Here is a 19,946-nt window from a genome sequence, read left to right on the forward strand (position 1 = left end):
TTTTAGATTTACAAAGTTAAAATAAGCCACTCAGTGTTCTCTCTTGTCAGCTCTTATAATTGTGTGTGAAGTTACTCTTGGGTTCCAAGGGAAATTTAATTTCCTTATAAACTAATACTCTACACACTACATGAATTAAAATAGAAACTGTAAGCACATGACAGGTAGTTTTGCAAGTTAATGTATTCTGTAATTTCACTTCATTTCAAAGGATGAATTTAAGACTGCCTTATCTTCTAGTAAAAACTTAACAGCCCACAGGTGCCCCAAAGCATATGAGCCAATCAGAGAAAGTGGACATGTTGAATTGAAAATCCACTAAAGAACGTAAGAAATGTTAACCCAGATACCAAAATGAACCAGTGGAACCCCAAATCAAACAGACTTGAATGTAACAATCCAAATTCATATACCTGCAGAAATAGAAACTAAGCCCCTCCTCCCCTTTTTCATGATTTGCGGTATGTTGCTCTGCAAGAATCTCCTTGTGAAGACATAAATCCTAACAAAAAAATTGAAATTAGAGTTGGAACATTAGATGGGAGGCAACTGTGGTACCTTGGAGTCAATTATAAATCAAGAAACAGGAGTTTGTTAATGTTTACCCAATATGGCAATTATCCTTATTTTCAGAGAAGTGAACTAAAGTTCTCTGGATTTTATGGCAAAGCAGTTCAAAGATGTAACAAAATTATTCAATCCCTTTAAGGCTACAGGCTCACTAACCCCACTTAAGGAAGAGGACCATAGTCCAGGTATCATAAAGAAGCAAATGTGAGCTGCAACACATCTTGAGAGCTGATGAATTGTGGGTAGAGAAAGCAGTATTTTTTTTTTAATGCCACAGAACAGAAAACAAATGTGTATCACGAGTAGAAAGAAGCAGTGGTTGTATTAATTTTCATGTATATATACAAATGGGCGTGTGTCTGTGTGTGTACTGGGCCCCAACATGAAATGTAATTCCTTTCAGCGAAAACCTTGGGATTTACAACTCTTCTAGTGCTTTTCAACCACTTAGACATATGCCCGATTACAAATATATCACTTTTTTGAATTTGATCAGAAGGAAGTAGGTCCCTAGAATCTTCAAAGCCAAGTACAGGCCTTGGTCTTCTGGGACCCAATTCATAGACAGAAATTCTGAGTGCCCGGAACTTCCACTTCAGCTGTTGCTACTTCTCAAGGAAATTTCCTGCACACACAACAAATTTAAAATGGTAGTTTTTGAAAAGGGATAAACTCTGACAGTTCCATCTTTTTGTTTTATTCAGTTTGCTCCAAGGGCAAAATCAATAGTAATAGGGATCACAAACATTATTTTGTTTGGCTCACAAGCCTGATCAGTAAAACCTGAAAAACAGAAAATGTTACACAAGTTGCAAAGAATGTACTCCTGGTGTTCACTGACATGATAGCAAGTGGAAATAATATAAATGCAACAGGTGTTAACATTTAAAACAGTGCTTGTAACCTCATTTTTAGATCACCATGGGACCCTGTTGCAAACTCTCCATACATCACTTCAGATTTCCTTTGACATGAAATATGACTTACAAAACTCTTCCTAGACCTTACTCTTGCTGCACTTGAGTGGTTCCTATTCCTACGGCGCTGGCATATGCTGTCAGGATTTCCACTATCTGTTTAGTTTCTAGGGTCATTCGGGCTTCCTTCAGCCAGTCCTGTGCAACTCGTCTGGACTCCCCCTTCAGCTGATTGACAAACTTTGCTGCCAGCTCCAGATCACCATGCTCAATGCAATAGGAAGCATATGACAGTAATTTAAATGTGTTTATATCCTCAGGCCTGAGCTCCGCTGGTGGCTTGAGTTGCTTAGGTGGGAACAGGAGTAGGGACTGCAAATAGGAAAGGAAGTACTGGTATAAGCTATTCCTGGTTTCATCAATCATTGCTACCCTTCGGGCCAGTTTTTGAACAGCATAGAAACGAACTCTAAGGGTCTCTTCACTGTATACCCCACGGGTCAGGGATTCTGGAGGGAGAGCTGCAGTTAAAGCTTGGGCAAATTCACTATCAGAGCAGCTGACTCGGATGGCCTCAACTGCACTACCCAGCGGAACAGTGGGCAGATCTGCAGATGCCGTTTTCATGCTGTACTTTAATGCTTCCACTGAAAGCCACAGTTGATGGGCCTTTCTGGCCTCCTCTTCAGCAACTGCATGACCTATAAATAAAAAATAAACATTTTTTTTCTCTAACTACATGTCCTCATGTATCCATCAAACTACTGCATCATCAACAAGTCAGTCCACACCACATGGAAGAAAGGGTCAGAGAGTGCCTCTTCCAAACCCACTTACTTCTGGGCTATTCTTTCCTATCTGGCCGCTATGCCCTGCCTTCACAGGTACAACATAATCAATGAGGGCTCAAAGCCATGGGAAAAACCGAGAATGTATGTGCACAAACACAACTGAGTGTCCTCCCCTCTTCCTGTGACATCTAGGACAGTGCACCTCATTCAGATACATTTATCTTCAGAAATGTTTAAGAAACAAACATGATGTTTAAATTAGTCTAAGACCTTAAAGCCATCAGAAACTCCCTGTAAATGCATGGAAGACTTCAAATAACTTCAGTGTCTAACTTATTTTAAAATATTTTCTGAGAAAAAGTTTCCATAACATCCCAAAGAAATCCATGTTATCAACATCCTCACTGTCGGGACATTTTCTTTTCATTGTGGCACATGGAGTTCTCAGGATATCTTCTGTCCACTTGGTGGGTAGAATCAGCAAACCACCAGCTCCAAAATAACCCTCCAACAAGATTTAGACACAGGTCAGCAGGGCCTGGAGGGTGGGCACTGGGCCCTACTGATCTTTTTCTCCATTCAAGGCACATTAAGATGTAACTAAAGAGTGTTGGGAATCTCATGTAGGTCATTTAGTGAGTAAAACTTGTTATTTAGATTTAATTTTTTACATTCTTTTTAATTTACTTTCACAACTCTCTATATTCCAAACTTATCAAATCGGGGGCTAATTTTCTAGGAACTAAATAAAATTTAAGTAGAGGGACTTCAGTATCTTCAATGCATGTATCCCATTCTCCTCATAACAAGAAATTATACTAAGAAGTTGGACTAAATAAAATTGTAAGAAGTTATTTTCTCACTCTGAACAGCCTGTTCAATTCCTCTCAGTCTGGCATAGGCAGTGTTTATATCCAGAGTAAAGTTGTCAACTTGCTCTTGGCTGAGTCGACGAAACTGCAATTCTTGATCAGCAAGTTTCTCAGATAAGTCCTGAAATAAAATATAAATAGTATACAGGAAAAAAAGTGATGTTATCTCAAGGCCCATCACTTGTTGCAACACTTAAGTCTCCTAGCTACTGCTTTCTCCAGAAAGGGCATTTAAAATCTCAAAACAGTTGTGATGAAACTTCTACATTAGCATATAATGTTTCAAAAATTTCCTGACTAACACTTGATGTATAATTTTCTACAGATTTTTTGAAGAAAGCAACTATTAGAGGAAGTAAGCTATAAAAGTGAGATACTTTATGAAAGCAAAGCAATAACTATACTGTCACCTAAACAAAGTAATTATACTCCTCTAGTTAAGAGCTTATCCTATCTGGCTTCTATGCCCTCCCTTCACAAGAGACAACATAATCAGTGAGATTTTTTACAAAGCCATGGAGAAAACTGAGAATGTATGTGCACAAACACAAATGAGTGTCATTTTTCTCAGAAAATGACCTATCAAAAAGACTTTAAAGTACCTTTTCATATCGGCATAAATTTCAATTTTCTGGAAGATTTTCTCACTTGGAAAATCTCATTTCTCTCTTGTAACACAAAATAGTAAATTAATATTATTATAAATGACTCATTGAGCAGAAACTAATTATAACTAATGATATCCTTGATGATCTGCTGTGATTCCCAAACTTAGCCACTCTGGTAGTTTCCACAGATTAAAAAATCTGAGCACTACCACATAATTCACAAGAGTTTGTGGGGGAAAAGCACAGGGCATACATGTCAGGTATTATCTGCATTTCTAAAATGCCCTGTACTAGCTCTCCAAGTTTTAAAGGCTCAGAATGACCAGGAAATATATACAAAACACATCTGTTCAACTCCACATATGTACACCTGCATATAAAGAACAGGCTGCAGATATACAAAAGCCTTATTTCAAAAGGCTAAGAACCATTAGAAATCTTTCTCCATTTTTCCATATCTGCACAGAGAATGACAAAGAGTATATTAAAAGAAAGGAGAGACTATTAGTAATGCAAAGGAGAAAAGGAGATTGTAGGGGACTTGATGCTTTATAACAGGTGCTCACCTGCTCAAATTCATATTTCAGTTCCTGTTCTTGTACCCTAAGGACATCTCGTAAGTGATCAGTGTGAGCAGCAGCCTGTCGGCGAAGCTGAGTCCTCATTTCATTTTCCATGGCATCTCTAACTTCCTCTACCTGCAATCGTAAACATAGTAATGTTTCTCAATTTTCTACATGTTTTTGGAAAAGAGAAAGACTAGCAACAACAATGTAAGTTTCTATAACCTGAACCCCTATGATTTGCTGAGCGAATGTACATATACTTTATATGTAATTTTTATTTGAATCAGAAATCCGGACAGGGCCTCCCCTGGTGGCGCAGCAGTTGAGTGCTGGGTTGCAAGGCTGCCCGCAGCCTCTGCAGCGCCGGTTCGATCCCCGGCTGCTCCCCGGCCACCAGAGGAGGGTCCCACATGGCACACAGACCTCTCCTGCTGCCCGCTGCTCCCCTCAGCAGTGTACTTCTGTCCTTCTGCCTGCTCTGCTCCCCGCTCTGGCTCTGGTGAATTCTCTCACCCTCCCGTGCTTCTGACTGTACCCAGTGCTTATATAAATCAACCAATCAATCAAAAAAAAAAAAAAAAAAAAAAAAGAAAGAAATCCAGACATTGGAAGGCATCTTAAACAAGGTCACACGCCTGTGGCAAAAAATCAAATTTCAAACAAGGGGTATCTCTGGCCCCAACACCTGCATTTCATACACAACACCAGGGTGCCACTCATACAAAAAAAACACTATCACTTCCTATATCACACACTACCTTAAGCAGTAACAAATTCCAGATCATGGGAAAATGTAACTATAAAGAATTGAGATCAAACACATTTTCACCATAATCTTCTGTGTGACCATGAGGGAAATTATATTCTCAAGTGTCCATTTACTCATTTGTCAAGAATAATACCTACTCTGAAGAACTGTTAAGAAAGTTAATAAATGTCTGGTAGGTAATACCATTAACTTCTAAGCAAAACTACAAGGAAACTTTTGAATACGAATTTAGATTCAGCAAAAGCCAAATCAAATAAAAAATATCAAAAATCAATCATGTCTTCCCTAACAATTACCCAGTCATGGCTCATAGTATAAATTATTTTACACCAAGTACCTAGAATTTATAACTTAAGTTTTTCTCAGAAACAAAATAATGAACCCATTCAGTCAGTACATAAATATTTATGAGGACCTCCCCGGCAGCACAAGGGGTTAAGACGCAACAGCACTATGAAGCAATCCACAGCAACTGCAGCATGAATTCGATCCCCAGCCAGGGAGGTGACCCACATGGCATAGCAGACCTCTCCTGTCTCGCCCCACTGCTCCCCTCAGTAGTGTATTTCAGTCAGTCCACCTGTTTTGCTACCCACTCTGTCTCTGGTGAATCCATTCACCTGCTATATCTCTGGCCTGCACCCCAGCTCTTGTATGCATAAATAAATCTTTAACAACAACAAAATAAGGAGTTTTAACTAGAAAAACAAGAGCCACAGTTCCATTCAAGAAGCAGATAAGCATAACTTAAATCTAGTATTCTACAGTCAGTGAATGACAGTATTATATCTAAAAATAGGTACTCAAGTTGAATCTACTTGAAATGTTAGGCAATTATTCTCATTTCTTCTACCTTTCTTTCCTGTTCAGCCTGTATTTCACCTCTGTGATGTTCTAATGCTTTTGCCACTGCACTATCAAATGCCCGCTTTTCTTCCAGCTTTTGTTTTTCCAAGGCTAATGCAATGTGCTGCTTCTCTTTGGCTTTCTGTTCTGCCAGCTCTTTGTTTAGTTGATCAATGCGGCGATGTGCATGAGCAATCAGGGAGTTCAAATCATCTGTAGACAGCTTGCCGGCTAAATAGAAAACCACATTAAATTGTTAATGATTTTACCAAAATTACGTATGAACAAGGTACCTTGCTACAGTTGACTATAATTTAAACAGCTGTAAAGAACAGCAAAAAGTAGCTAACATTTGAAAAGAAATTTAGATTCACCAATGCAATTAAAAATCCACAGCTCGTGTCCAACAGCTAAGGTGTTTTCAATCCCCAGCAAAGCAATTTAGGTAGGCCTTCAAGTTTTTAATCATTCTTTTCCAGGAACACAAACTATTATTTCCAGTCTGAACTAATTATAACTCAGCTTTATCAACTTACCATAACTTTGCCTCTAAAGATGAAGTTTACATAAACAATCTCATCTATATTTTCTTCCATGCATAACCATGATTGTAATGGGCATCCAATAAGATTCTTTTCTGCTAAAATTCAAATCAAATTCAAAATCTATCAGACTTTTCCCTAATAAGAGATTTTGTTCCTGACTTTTTTTTTTTTTGGCATTAAAAAAAAATCTAGAGGGCCTCCCCGGTGGCGCAGCGGTTGAGCGCTGGGTTGCGAAGCTGCCCGCGGCCTCTGCGGCGCCGGTTCGATTCCCGGCTGCTCCCCGGCCACCAGAGGAGGGTCCCACATGGCGCGCAGACCTCTCCTGCCGCCCGCTGCTCCCCTCAGCAGTGTTCTTCGGTCCTTCTGCCTGCTCTGCTCCCCACTCTGGCTCTGGTGAATTCTTTCACCCTCCTGCGCTTCTGACTGTACCCAGTGCATGTATAAACAAAACAAAACAAAACAAACAAATAAATAAAATGCCTCTATTAAAAATAAAAAAAAAAAAAATCTAGTGAGGTAACACTGGGTTTGTATTTTGTAAGTACAGGATTTTCCCTGCCACCCTTCTGGTACTGTTACCATAGCGCTCCCATCACTAAAATACCCGCAGTCCACCATCATATTCCACTGTGCTTTCTCCCCACTTTGTTCTCACTCACTCCTATTCTTAACAGGTATTATCTAGGACAGTGATGGGTATTACCAGTGCTGCCCATCAGAATCACCTGTAGAGCTTTATTAAAATACTCATGTTGGGGCCTTTCTGGTGGCGCAAGGGGTTAAGACACAATCTATGAAGCTATTCGCAGCCACCGCAGCACAGTTTCGATCCCCGGCCAGAGAGCAACCCACATGGCGCAGCAGACTTCTCCTGACTCACACACTGCTCCTCTCAGCGGTGTGTTTCAGTCAATCTGCCTGTTCTGTTCCCCACTTTGTCTCTGGTGAATCCTCTCACCTCCCGCATTTATTTATGCATACAAGAACCCTAGTTCTTGTATGCATAAATAAATAAATCTTTACAAATAAAAAATAAAAAACTCATGCCCAAAGAGTCTGATATAGGCTTAAAACATGTATTTCTCACCTAAAATCTCACACTCCAAAAGTGCTCTACCGGCTTAACACAAGTTAAGAGTTATAGCTCTAATGCCAAAATACAGAATGTGGGGAATACTGTACAGTTTATTCAGTTGTACAATAAACTGAAAAATAAAAGCCAAAGTTGGAAGAGATTTACTGACAAAATTCAACATGTATAGCTCCTATGGACACTGAGTTAAACAAAACTGATATAAAAACTCATTCTAGCAGTTTCCTGCCCACCTGTGACTATGCACGTGCCTCTTTTTTTCTCCTTTTCCTAATAAATGTATCCTGTTAAAGTGTAATCTTAAAAAGAAAAAACTCATTCTAGGAAATGATTGGGGATATCTGAACACTGAATAGACATTTTATGACATAAAGGAAGTATTGTTTTAGATATAATAATGTTATGGTGATTATGTTTTTATAAAAACATACTAAAACTATTTACAAGTGGAAGGACATGATATCTGGGATCTGCTTTAACATAAGCTGGGGGAATAAATGAAACAAATAGGCCAGGTGCTAAATAATGCTGAATTTGGGTGATGGTTCCATTAGGACTCATTTATAGTTATTGTTCTGCTTATTAATGTTTGAAATTTTATAAAAGCTTAAAAATATCACACTAAAGGTTTGCAATCACATAATAAAACTTTTTTGTTCCTGAGAGAGCACACAGACACCAAAAATATTTAAATCAGATTGATCACATGCAACATAATTCTACTTTATGTTATTCAGATGGTTTAGTATAGAATCATAGGTTAAAAAAGAGACTTCAGTCTTTAAAGATTCAAAATAAAAGCTTTAAACCATAAATACACATATATTTACTCACCTAGGTCAGAAATACCTACAAAGGAAAAGAAGACAAATTAAAAAAAAAAAAAGTACATATTTAAATTACTGATCATTAGATAGGAATATCTAAAAGGAAACAAGGACCCAGGAACTATTAGCATAAAAAGGATATATTAGTATTAGAAGTCAAAATAGCAGTTTATTTCCTAAAATTTAAAAGGATCATAAAATTATATAAATTCTAACATTTTAAAAAATACAAGCTATCGATATTAAAAGTAGTTTTGGTTTCCAGGACTCATTTCTATTTCTACTTAAGTCATAATCTTAATTTTTACACAAGAAATAAGAGTCCTCATTTATACCATTTGCATTAGCTCACAGAATAGTTTACTAAATTCTGACTTGTCACAGTACCAGACTTCTAACAGTTCAAATACTTTTAAAAAAAAAATTAATCTTTTTTCTGTGGAAACTTGAAAATAGTAAACACTGTGTGCGAATTAAATGTGCCTTCACATAGTTGATCTAGATGATGTGGTCAAAAAGATATGTTTCTTAGGTCTTGTACATTAAACTAAGAACTTTGCCCAATTCCAGGGTAAGAAAGAAAAATACAAGAGTCTGAATAGTTTGAATGTTTCTCCCCACCATGAGCACGCATCCCAATGTGTGAACACCTGACAGAAGAGAAGTGCAGACAGTCGTTTGCTGCTCAGTATGAGCTTAATATCCTTATTAAGACCCTTGGATTCAAAAAGTTCAAAGACTTACACTTGGATTTCTCATCCAAAATGTCTCTAAAATCAACTACTTAATCTGGGGAAAAAAATCAGGGATCAGTCCCACCTACGTTGCAGAAAAACTGGCACGAGTTGGACAAGGTGAGAGATAATCTCTCAGTCTCAACAGGGCACATAAATATAGCTATCAACATATACTAGTCTATAAGCAATAAAGGAAATGTCCCCTGGCAGTACTGACACTATGACTAGCACTTCATTCTCCCATCCTGAATAGAAAGGAAGATAGTTACAGTTCAACAAATCATCCCTAAATTATTACTACTAAGTGCCTTTCCTAGTCTTCATTTTGTGTGTCCCTGACGTGCACACACACACACACACACAAACTAGGTAAACCATGTCACTTCTCCCTCAGGTTATTCCAGCAGTTTTTAACTAGCTTCCTTATCCCTAAGCATTCCTCCTTAAAACCCCAGTCACATGAATGTGAATTTTCCTCCTTATGATTACATCACATCTCTTCTGAAGAGTCCACAAGGGGGTTGGTTCCATGTTGCCAATACAAAGCAACAATGAGAACAGTGAGGTGTTAGTGCTAAGAATGAAATCCTGGCTCTAGCCCATTCTTGGCAAATTACGTAACCTCTCTTGCCTCAGTTTTCTTATCTATAAAATGGGCACAATATAAACCCACCTTACCTCATAGGGCTGTTATGAACATGTTAATACATGTGAAGCATTTAGAACACAATGTTAGATATAAATACTCAATAATGTTTGATACTGTGCTTATGGAGAACACCAAAAAAAATTAGAGAAATGAATAGGATCAGGATATTTAACAAAAGCAAAGTAACTGATAACACAGCCATTACTAGAGTTTATAATAGGTCTTAAATTTGAGTTCAGAATTCAGCGGTGAAGATATCTCAGGATTAGAGTAATCAGAAAATAATATACTATCTCCAGAAGCACACAAGGAATCATTAAGACCAGGAGGAAAACTGTGGCTGTGGGCAGGGCAGGAAGGAAAACTTCACCAGAAGACATTTGCACCTTTCAAATATCTTATTATGTGAATGTATAATCTACTTAAAAATTAATAAGAATTTAGGGGCCTCCCTGGCGGCACAAGGGGTTAAGCACAGTACTGTGAAGCTATCGGCAGCCTCTGCAGCGCGAGTTCAATCCCCGGCCAGGGAGCTACCTACATGGCGCAGCAGACCTCTCCTGACTCGCCCGCTGCTCCCCTCAGCAGTGTATTTGTCAATCTGCCCGTTCTGCTCCCTGCTCTGTCTCTGGTGAATCCTCTCACCCCCACATCGCTGGCCTGTACCCCAGTTCTTGTATGCATAAATAAATCTTTAAAAAAATTAGTATGAATTTAAGTAGAGGTTGTTTAAAAAAAAAATCAGAGATTACATTGCAGGGGGTTTTGGCTTTCTACATAATACTTTTTTTTTTTTTGGTGGGACCCTCACTGGAGGCCGGGGAACGAACCGGCGCTGCAGAGGCTGCGGGCAGCCTCGCAGCCCAGCGCTCAACTGCTGCGCCACCAGGGGAGGCCCCATAAAATATTTCTTTAATGCCAAGTTTCTAAACCTTGGTACTAGGCAGGTTTCTCAATCTTGGTACTACTGACATTCTGAGTCAGGTAAGTCTTTGCTGTGACACTTTGCAGATGTTCAGCAGCATCCTTAGCCTCCACTAGAGGCCAATAGCACACTCCCAATGCGGCAAACAAAAACATCTTCAGACATTGCTGAATATCCTCTAAGGGTTAAGAACAAATGCTTTAGTGTTTTTATATTTTACAATGGTCTTTTTAAAATTCAACAAAGGAATTTTAAAACGTTAAAAACTTCAGAAGCTGGCATGGAAAAATTAGCAGGATATCATGTAGTGGGAAGACAAGAATTTAACATGATAATGCAAATTTCTAGGGTTAAAAAAATTCCTAGGGTTGATGTTCATAATTAGCTCTCCACAGGCAAAGCCTCTATTGTCCTTTCAACTTTGATTTTATGTCAGTAAACCTAGACTCCTTACCATCTACTATCTACCAATGTAGCTTTATAACAAACACACAAACCAATGACTAAGACTTTCAAAAGGATAAAACAATGTTAAGTGACAGAGTGACTTGTGGAGAAAGATGGTCAAAGAAGGTCAGTCTGGGGTGATTACATCTGTTTCAGTTGTAACCTCAGCGAAGCACAAGCCTAGAGAAAATCTTATGAGGGGAATGGTGCAGATGTGGCTCAACTAAGCCTGTACAAGGATAATGTCCATACTGCCTCTTTGCAAGCTGCTACTCAGTTTAAATAAGTGCAAGCAATGGGCTTCCCAGGTGGCGCAGCGGGTTGATCACAGCACTGTGAAGCTGTCTGAAGCCAGTTCAATTCTCGGCGAGCCGGGGAGATTTCCACATGGCATGGCAGACCTCTCCTGTTGCGCCCACTGCACCCCTCAGCAGTGTATTTGGTCGTCTGCCTGTTCTGTTCCCCGCTCTGTCTCTGGTGAATCCTCTCACCCTCCCACGCCTCTGGCCTGTACCCCAGCTCTTGTATAAAAATAAATCTTTAGGGCCTCCCCTGGTGGCGCAGTGGTTGAGCGCTGGGCTGCGAAGCTGCCCGCAGCCTCTGCAGCGCCAGTTCGATCCCCGTCTGCCGGCGAGGGTCCCACATGGCACGCAGACCTCTCCTGCCGCCCGCTGCTCCCCTCAGCAGTGTGTTTCATCAGTCTGGCTGTTCTGTTCCCCGCTCTGGCTCTGGTGAATCCTCTCACCCTCCCACGCTTCTGACTGTACCCAATGCTTGTATAAATAAATAAATCTTTTTAAAAATAAATAAATAAATCTTTAAAAATAAATAAGTGCAAATAAGAGTCTCTGTTTTCAGACTGAACTGTGTTTCTCCTGTCTTTTAAGTCCTGCCTTTTTCTTTTCTTGACAAGAATCTGCTATCTCCCTCAAATGAATCAACTGCATTCAACAGACTAAATGCCTGAGTAACTTTTTTTGACAGCCTAACTCCACTTGACATAAAAATCTCCCTGGTTGGTTATTACGCAGATATATTCCTGTACTAGTCCTTAGCCCAGTTTCTGTAATACAGACTTGATAACCTTCAGAGGCCTGTAACTACTGTTCTTCAGATCCTACTGCTCTAAAAGGTGGTAGCATTTAAATAGCATTTTTAATTTGCTGAGACTGGTAATCTCAGTGACTCTTACTACTCTGGTGGTACTTCACCAAAATTACATTGTGTAATTGCTTAGCCATCAAAAGTTCCCAGAAATGTGAGCTATTGACAAGTTGAAATACACAGATTTCCTTTTCCACTGCAGTGTCCCTGTTGAGTTCTCTATTATAAAGTACCCTTCATTCACTTGGATTCCAAACTTGGGGCTTTTTGTGTTTGGGGTTTTTCCTGAGTAACAGAGACTAGACTGGAATTGCAGATTATGGAACTAAATCATGTCCACTATGACTAAAACCATGGAAGTACTGTCACAGATGTATCACCTGTCATGAATATGACTGAAATAAAATACTGAAAGCACTGTTTCATTGAAATATGCATCTGAGGGGTTTGGATTAGATAAAGGGAACTGAAACAAATTTAATCAGTTGTTTAAAAACAAAGGAAAGTCTCTCTGGCACCTAGACGCCGGAGCCCGAGCTAGATGACGCCAGGAGTGTATCGACAGGGGGCCCACCCCAGTAGACCAATAAAGCTGTGGACAGAGCCAAAAAAAAAAAGGAAATAATATCGACACTTGAATTGTACTTACTCATCCCTTTCCACCCTGGCAGGACTTCTGGAGTGATACTGTCCAGTTCTCGTTTAAAGTCATCCCGGGCTTGGACCACTAGCTCACGGTACTGGGACACAACCTTAGCATCAGACTGAGCTGCTTGGACCTGAACACACACAAGGGATATGTGCTTATAATGAACAAAAAGTGCCAAAACCATTCTAAAAAAGAGAAATGATAATCATTTATTATTTATGTTCAGTTGGGAATGAATAAACAGTGAGAGAGAGAGAGAGAGAGTGTGTGTGTGTGTGTGTGTTAGTTCAGAAAAAGGCACTAAGCCTTGCCTTTGAACCTTCTAATTCTACTCATACTACAGCCAGTCCTTTCTCATCTTATTGTGCCATGGTCCATTTTTCTCTCTGTCACAGGACACAACTCATATAGATCACACCAGTACAGACAGATTTGCAGTAAAACAGAAGTTTTCATAAGCAATAATAATCATCACCTAAAATATTACCTATTATAAAAAGTATCAGTAATACTAAACAATTCATTTTGTTTCCAAGGCAAGTTTTTAAAATTAGCAACAAATAATTTTCTTTATAGAAGAAAAGGGAGAGAGAAGGTAGAAGAAATCCTATTTTCATGAATTCATAAAATCCTCTAACGGATTGTATTTAAAAATAAAAATAAATGTACAAGACCTAAGAAACATACCTTTTTGACCACATTATCTAGATCAACTATCATGTTGTGAAGTTTCCCTTCAGCAGCAGTTATATGAGATTTGGCCCCAGCAACTTCCTGTTTCTTCGCCTTTTCAATTACATTTTTCATCTTCTCTAACTCTTCTCTAGAAACCAGTAAGACAGTATTTAGTATTAATCCTTGCCAACTTTATTAGAGCTTGAAGTTAACACAATATACAACTCTTAAAGGTCTATGAAAACATATCCAATTTTAAAAAAGTACTTAATGTTTTTTCATAGTCAACAGGCAGAGAGGTTCTCATCAATAACCGAAAACATCTTGTTCAGAAGTGGATTTACTAGTATGAAGCAGAAAAGTGCAACATAGTGTATAGAAGACATGGGCTTCAAAACTAGGACTCAGGGGACCTCCCCAGCAGCGGGTTGAGCGCAGCCCTGAGAAGCTGTCTGCAGCCTCTGCAGTGCCAGTTCGATCCCAGCCAGCCAGGGAGAATCTCACATGGCACAGCAGACCTCTCCTGACTCGCCCGCTTCTCCTCTCAGCAGTGTATTTCAGTCAGTCTGCCAGTTTTGCTCCCCGCTCTGTCTCTGGTGAATCCTCTCACCCTTCCACACCTCTGGCCTGTACCTCAGCTCTTGTATAAAAATAAATAAATCTTAAAAAAATAAAAACAAACTAGGACTCAGGAAGCAGACCTGGATTTGGCTTCAGAGCAGCCTATCCTTTGCTGCACACTCTTCTACAGGGATAAAGGCAATTTTTGGGACGTGCCTGGCACAATGCTTGTCACTTTGAGAGTAATCCATGAATGGCAGCTTTTGCAAGGACTAGGCTGACTCCACTGCCAATGAGAGAACTTAAGGAAGGTAAAAAGCCAGGAAGAAAGCCAAATAGCAGCCTTAGCAAATACCAGAGTCTCAGGAAGCCCTTATAACCCAGTAAAAACAAAGACACCAGGAGGCCCTAATTACTTGTAAATCCATGAGTAATTACTTGGCTTTAAGAAGGGCATCAGCAGCCTCATCTACTGCCTTTCTGCGTTCCTTCAATGCACCGTCCACTGTGCGCCATTGAGCCGATTTCTTCTCTCCTGAAACCTAAACATGAAATTTTAAATTATATAAACATGAGTAACTGCCACTGTCAGGACAGGACATCACAAATGCAGAAACAAGCAACATTAAATTATATATAAACTGATACAAAATATACAAAACTATATACAATAAAACTATGTACAATTATTTTCCCAAAGTAGAATCTTTTAATCTAATTGTAGGTTTGTTAACTAAAATCATCGCTTAAGTAGAAGAAAATTTATTCATTTGTAGGATTCTTACTCCTCCTATAGAATGATCAACATGTTATTAAGAAAAGTGTTCCTTGAAAATTTCTTAGTGCAATTTCTTGCACCAACCTCCTTGGTGGTGCAAGGGGTTAAGAGGCAGCCTATGAAGCTGTGCGCAGCCACCGCCGCACGAGTTTGATCCCCATCCAGAGAGATACCCATATGGCGCAGCACTGCTCCCCTCAGCAGTGTACTTCGGTCAATCTGCCTGTTCTGTTCCCCACTCTATCTCTGGTGAATCCTCTCACCCCCACATCTCTGGCCTGTACCCCAGCTCTTGTATGCATGAATAAATCAATCTTTTAAAAAGAAGAAACCAAGAGCCAACCTGGTTTGGGAGTACTATTAAATTCCCTAATTCAGGTGTAGTAATAAGTCATATGTGATATTTCAAGAGTTTGGCCAATACTGTAATATGGTATGAAAATAACTTGCTTTCTATTAGTTACAAAGCTTTGGGAACTGCCAATGCTACTGGGTTTTGTTGCCAACATTCATAACTGAAGGAAGTGGGCTATGGAAAATAAAGACATTTTCCTTCCAAGTTCAACCCATCCCTGAATTCTTTACACAGACCCAACTCCAAGTTAAGAGCCCCTGCTTTAGAGGAAGTAATTTGCACCTTTCCTCTTTCATTGTAGCTCACATTTTTGTTGTTTTCATGTTCTACACATATAGTGTTGCAAAGTGACAAAGCAAATTAATTTTATGATATAAATAAGTCAATGTTTCAGTGAACTTTAGCTATCTTGAAAAATAAAATGCATCAAGAAAGGATGCTAATTTGGGCCAAACAAATATTTTCCAAGACTATAACATGCTCTTAGATGGGCCTGCTATTATATTAAGAGAACTCTTCATAACTGACCCAACAGCCTCATATATCATGAGTTGGTGACATGTCTTGAAGTCAAAACATGTTTCTATTTTTGAAGGCATTCATGCTTATCGAGATCCAAGAATAAGCTTTCCATAGAGCTGACACCAGACTGTCTATGATTAAAGCCAACTGTTTCCAAACACTGCTTTGAGAAAGTAATTCAGTATATATCATAAAGCCCATATGCACTGGTAGCTTCTTTTACTAGAAGAAACAGAGATTGGAATCCATTTTTAACTTATGCTCATTTTAATCCACTTCAAAATTTGTGTTTATACATTTTTCTGGTTACTTTGTAATACCTAACACTAACACTAATCCAGCTAACTACTATTATAAGGTATACTTTAGTTGTAAAATCTTGGATGCAATGGATTTCATACTATCTAATGGACATGCAAAACGTATTCTGAGTTCGCTGAGAAGAGGAAGTACCCTCTTATATAGCATAACACAAAAGTAATGGTGAGAGACTTAAAGTACCAAGAATATCAGAAATCAGTGTCCTTCTAAAATAATGGCCCACTTGGGTTCAAACCTAACTCTCTGGTATCATGTAATTTCCATTCCACGCCTATATAACTAGCATATGAAATACCCTTTGTGTGATTTCTATTTTCCTGACCAAAATTAAATTTTCTTTTTTTAGACTGTGAATAAAACAATTTTCTTTTAAGTCTTCAGAGGTTGTAGCTTCTGGCTGCTTCTATCAGAATCTAATTTAACTATTTTGTCATATATGTACACAGGACCAAAACAGTAAGAAGTGTTTACATTTTTACGTCAGCATTATGGTGGTAAAGTAACTTTATAGATAATGCATGATCCTAATCCCTAAAATTTACTTTTACTCTTTAAACAAACTGGTATATCAACACTCATTTTAAAATAATGAATAACAATATAACTACAAAAGAAATTAAGTAACAGCATTATATTTTTAAATCTATGCAATTATTTTATTTTTTAAGTGATCAAGAGAAGTTATATAACCAGCATAAGTATTTAAAGTAGAAGGGTTGCCTATAAACTGTATGTCAATCTAAAAGTATCTCAAAATTAAAAGTTCATATAAGGAAATGGGTGATGATTTTAAAACCAAAAATAACAAAGCAAACAACAAATATAGTCAATAACTAATAAGAAAGTAATTAGAACCAGATCACTACTATAAGATAACAAAATTCATTGAAAAGAACATTCAAAGGCTTTTCCGGTCTTGGTTTTTGAAAAAACACAATTACTACAGTCTATCCTTAGGGAGAGACATGCCACACTATCAAGAAGAAATCAGTCTCCTAAGTATTACATGTCTAATCATTCTCTGGCTCACCTCAGAATTGTCCATAGCTGCTTTCAGCATGTTGGAATGTGCATTGACGGCCTGGACTGCAGCGTTTTGAGCTGCAATTGCCTGCACAGTAATGGAAGCAGTTTGGCTCAGAGCATCTTCTAAGCTTTTGACTAGAGCTAAAGAAAAAAAAACCAAACAGTTAAAGAACAGATCCCTCCTCCCAAATGACTTTCTTTATTTTAGACCTTTTTTCCCAAGTCCTCCACTGCATTTCCCCCAAAGTGTGAAAACCCATTAAGATTTAAGGAATCAAAGTTTCAATTAAAAGTATAACAAAATATTCACTGGAAGATGGATCTAAGAGGCTTCATCATAATATTTTTTCAGTATATCTGAATTATTCAAAATAAAGTGTTTTGGGTCTTTTTAAAATGAAAATTGCTAAAAGGCAGCTAGCATACGCTTCAAATGGGAAGAACAAGGTTTAGGACACTACAGCCCCTCTTACCTATTAGAAGCTATATAAATTCAGCATAACCACAGATACTGTTTTCATTTTAAGTAATGATGATATAAATCCACAAGGAGAAAGAGGTGCCCATTTTCATCTCTTCAGCAGGGATACTCAATTTATCTGTATCACTGAGATACACGGTGATAACAGGCAGACAACAGAAAGAAAAAGATGAACCAAAAAAAAAAAAAAAAAAGCAAACAGAAAAGCTTGGAAATAGACTGTTTTCCACAAAAGGACTCAAGAAACAGCAGAGGCTACCACCTATTAAGATCACATTTCTGCAAGTTGCTTCAGGAGTCAGAGAACCCTTATTTTTTTAAAAAGTAAAGCAAGGGATGATTTTAGATACAACACTAAAATGAAATAATGTCATTTGATCAAAGAAAGTCAATGAGAACATTATCAAGTATCAGATGACAAAAACAGGAAGACTATATTTGGCAGGTGAGACAAAAACAAAAGTGATTTTGAGCAAAAGCAGCATAAGTGAGAAATGAACTAAATGGAACCTGATAAACCAAACACAATACCTCTGCATCACAGATAAAAGGAGAACGTTAATAATGATCAATACATGAATGTAAGACTGAAATTCAACTGAAGACATAGGGGGTAATAAAGAAATAGGTAATGGAGGAAAAATATGGTACCTGGTTTTCATGACATACATGAGTTAATAGTAGACATCCAAGCACAAATAACATTTTAAAGTAAAAAACCATTTTAGAGGCCCACAGATCCCAGCAGTCCTCAGACTTCTGATCACTGGCCTTTAATATCTTTGATTTTTTTTTTGTTGTTATTTGTGTGAATTCCAAATATGTGTTGGACATTAATCCCTTATCAGATATATGTTAGGGAAATATTTTCTCCCATTCCTCAAGATGCCTTTTCATTCTGTTGTTTCTTTTGCTGCAAAGACGCTTTCTAGTTTGATGTAGTTTTAGTTTTTTTTGTGTTTTGATTCTGGATAAAAATTATACATACACACACCCCTCCACTCACATGCATACTGATATATACATTTTTAAAGTAAAGTCTGAGCAAAAATTAAGAAGTGATAAAATCTTGGTAATTTTCACTTTGCTCAAAATGAAAATTAAAAAGAACTTGACAAAGAAAAAAAGAGACTTGTTAAAACAACAGACATTTCCATTTCAAGGTAGCCATATGATACAAGGAGAAAGATGGAAGGTAAAGAAAAAATAATGAATAAAAGAAAATAGTGATTCTGACTTATGGAGGATTCAGGAGAAAAGGGAAAGAGTACAGAAATATTTTACTTATTTGGAATTCATTTATTCAGTATCCTCAACTATTTATAACATGGCCAAGAACTCGAAGGATGCAACAAAAACAAAATCCAAGTAGCCAAATTCACACCTATATTCATTCGGTCTCTTCTCTTCTTTACACAATTCTAACAAACTTGCCTCCACAGAGTAGGCCAACACATAATAACAGAAACCACTCAAGTCAGAAAGACAAACAGAAATCAATGATAGGGACAAAACAAAAGCTATAAAGAACTGCTGTAAGAATTTAAAGAGGGCCTCCCTGGTAGCGCAGCAGGTTGAACACAGCGCTATGAAGCTGTCCGCAGCTTCTGCAGCATGGGTTCGCTCACCGGCCGGCCAGGAGATTCCCTCATGGCCCGGCACACTTCTCCTGTGGCACCCGCTGCTCCCCTCAGCAATGCTTTAGGTCCGTCTGCCTGTTCTGTTCCCCGCTCTGTCTCTGGTGAATCCTCTCACCCTCCCGTCTCTGGCCTGTACCCCAGCTATTGCATAAATAAAAAATAAATCTTTAAAAAACAAAAAAAAGAATTTAAAAGAAACATCTCAATCCAGCAAAAAGCTACATAGCTACAACCTTCAGAGACATCAATACACTGTAACACAGTACAATAAATATGTTCTATGTGCCCTGTTTCAGACAGGAAATATATTTTTAGACATCTAGTATCTTTATAAAAAAGCATTAATAAACTTGACAGAAAACTGAAACTTAAAAGGAACAAGTTTCAGTTAACTGAAAACCAGCAATGAGGGGGACATTAGATCCCTACCAATGTCAGATAAGGGGGTCACTAGAAGAAAGGCTAGATATAAACCAGAGTGTGAACCATTCTGACACATACCAATAAATTTATGATTCTTAGGATAGTTGCCAAAACACAAACACTCTGTATCCCAGAGTATAAATAATCTTTAGCATTAACCACAACAAAAACAAAAGGGAGAAAGAATGTGTATTATTTAGAACTCTTACCAACTGTAGAATAAGAGCCCTCATCACCTGGGTGAAAGAA

At 38.2% G+C, this 19,946-nt stretch overlaps 1 protein-coding gene across 11 annotated transcripts in view; it reads right to left on the minus strand.

The window, feature by feature from the left end:
* Positions 1 to 1,251: 1,251 nt before the first annotated feature.
* Positions 1,252 to 19,946, minus strand: part of IMMT (inner membrane mitochondrial protein) — a 38,789-nt gene continuing 20,094 nt past the window's right edge. For 8 of the 11 annotated variants that reach the window (XM_037527772.2, XM_037527767.2, XM_037527770.2 and 5 more), the window contains 9 exons: positions 17,158 to 17,294; positions 14,590 to 14,693; positions 13,603 to 13,738; positions 12,916 to 13,045; positions 8,412 to 8,426; positions 5,947 to 6,170; positions 4,325 to 4,456; positions 3,142 to 3,271; positions 1,252 to 2,188 (listed from right to left, as the gene is read on the minus strand). In XM_037527772.2, coding sequence (XP_037383669.1) covers positions 1,575 to 2,188; positions 3,142 to 3,271; positions 4,325 to 4,456; positions 5,947 to 6,170; positions 8,412 to 8,426; positions 12,916 to 13,045; positions 13,603 to 13,738; positions 14,590 to 14,693; positions 17,158 to 17,294 — 1,622 coding nt within the window. In that variant the 3' untranslated portion in view covers positions 1,252 to 1,574. The remainder of the gene's footprint in view (positions 2,189 to 3,141; positions 3,272 to 4,324; positions 4,457 to 5,946; positions 6,171 to 8,411; positions 8,427 to 12,915; positions 13,046 to 13,602; positions 13,739 to 14,589; positions 14,694 to 17,157; positions 17,295 to 19,946) is intronic. The other 3 variants (XM_037527768.2, XM_037527765.2, XM_037527771.2) reach the window with 1 other exon arrangement.

The sequence above is a fragment of the Talpa occidentalis genome, unplaced genomic scaffold, assembly GCF_014898055.3.
Source record: "Talpa occidentalis isolate TD23 unplaced genomic scaffold, MPIMG_talOcc4v2.1 talOcc4.5, whole genome shotgun sequence".
NCBI lineage: Eukaryota > Metazoa > Chordata > Mammalia > Eulipotyphla > Talpidae > Talpa > Talpa occidentalis.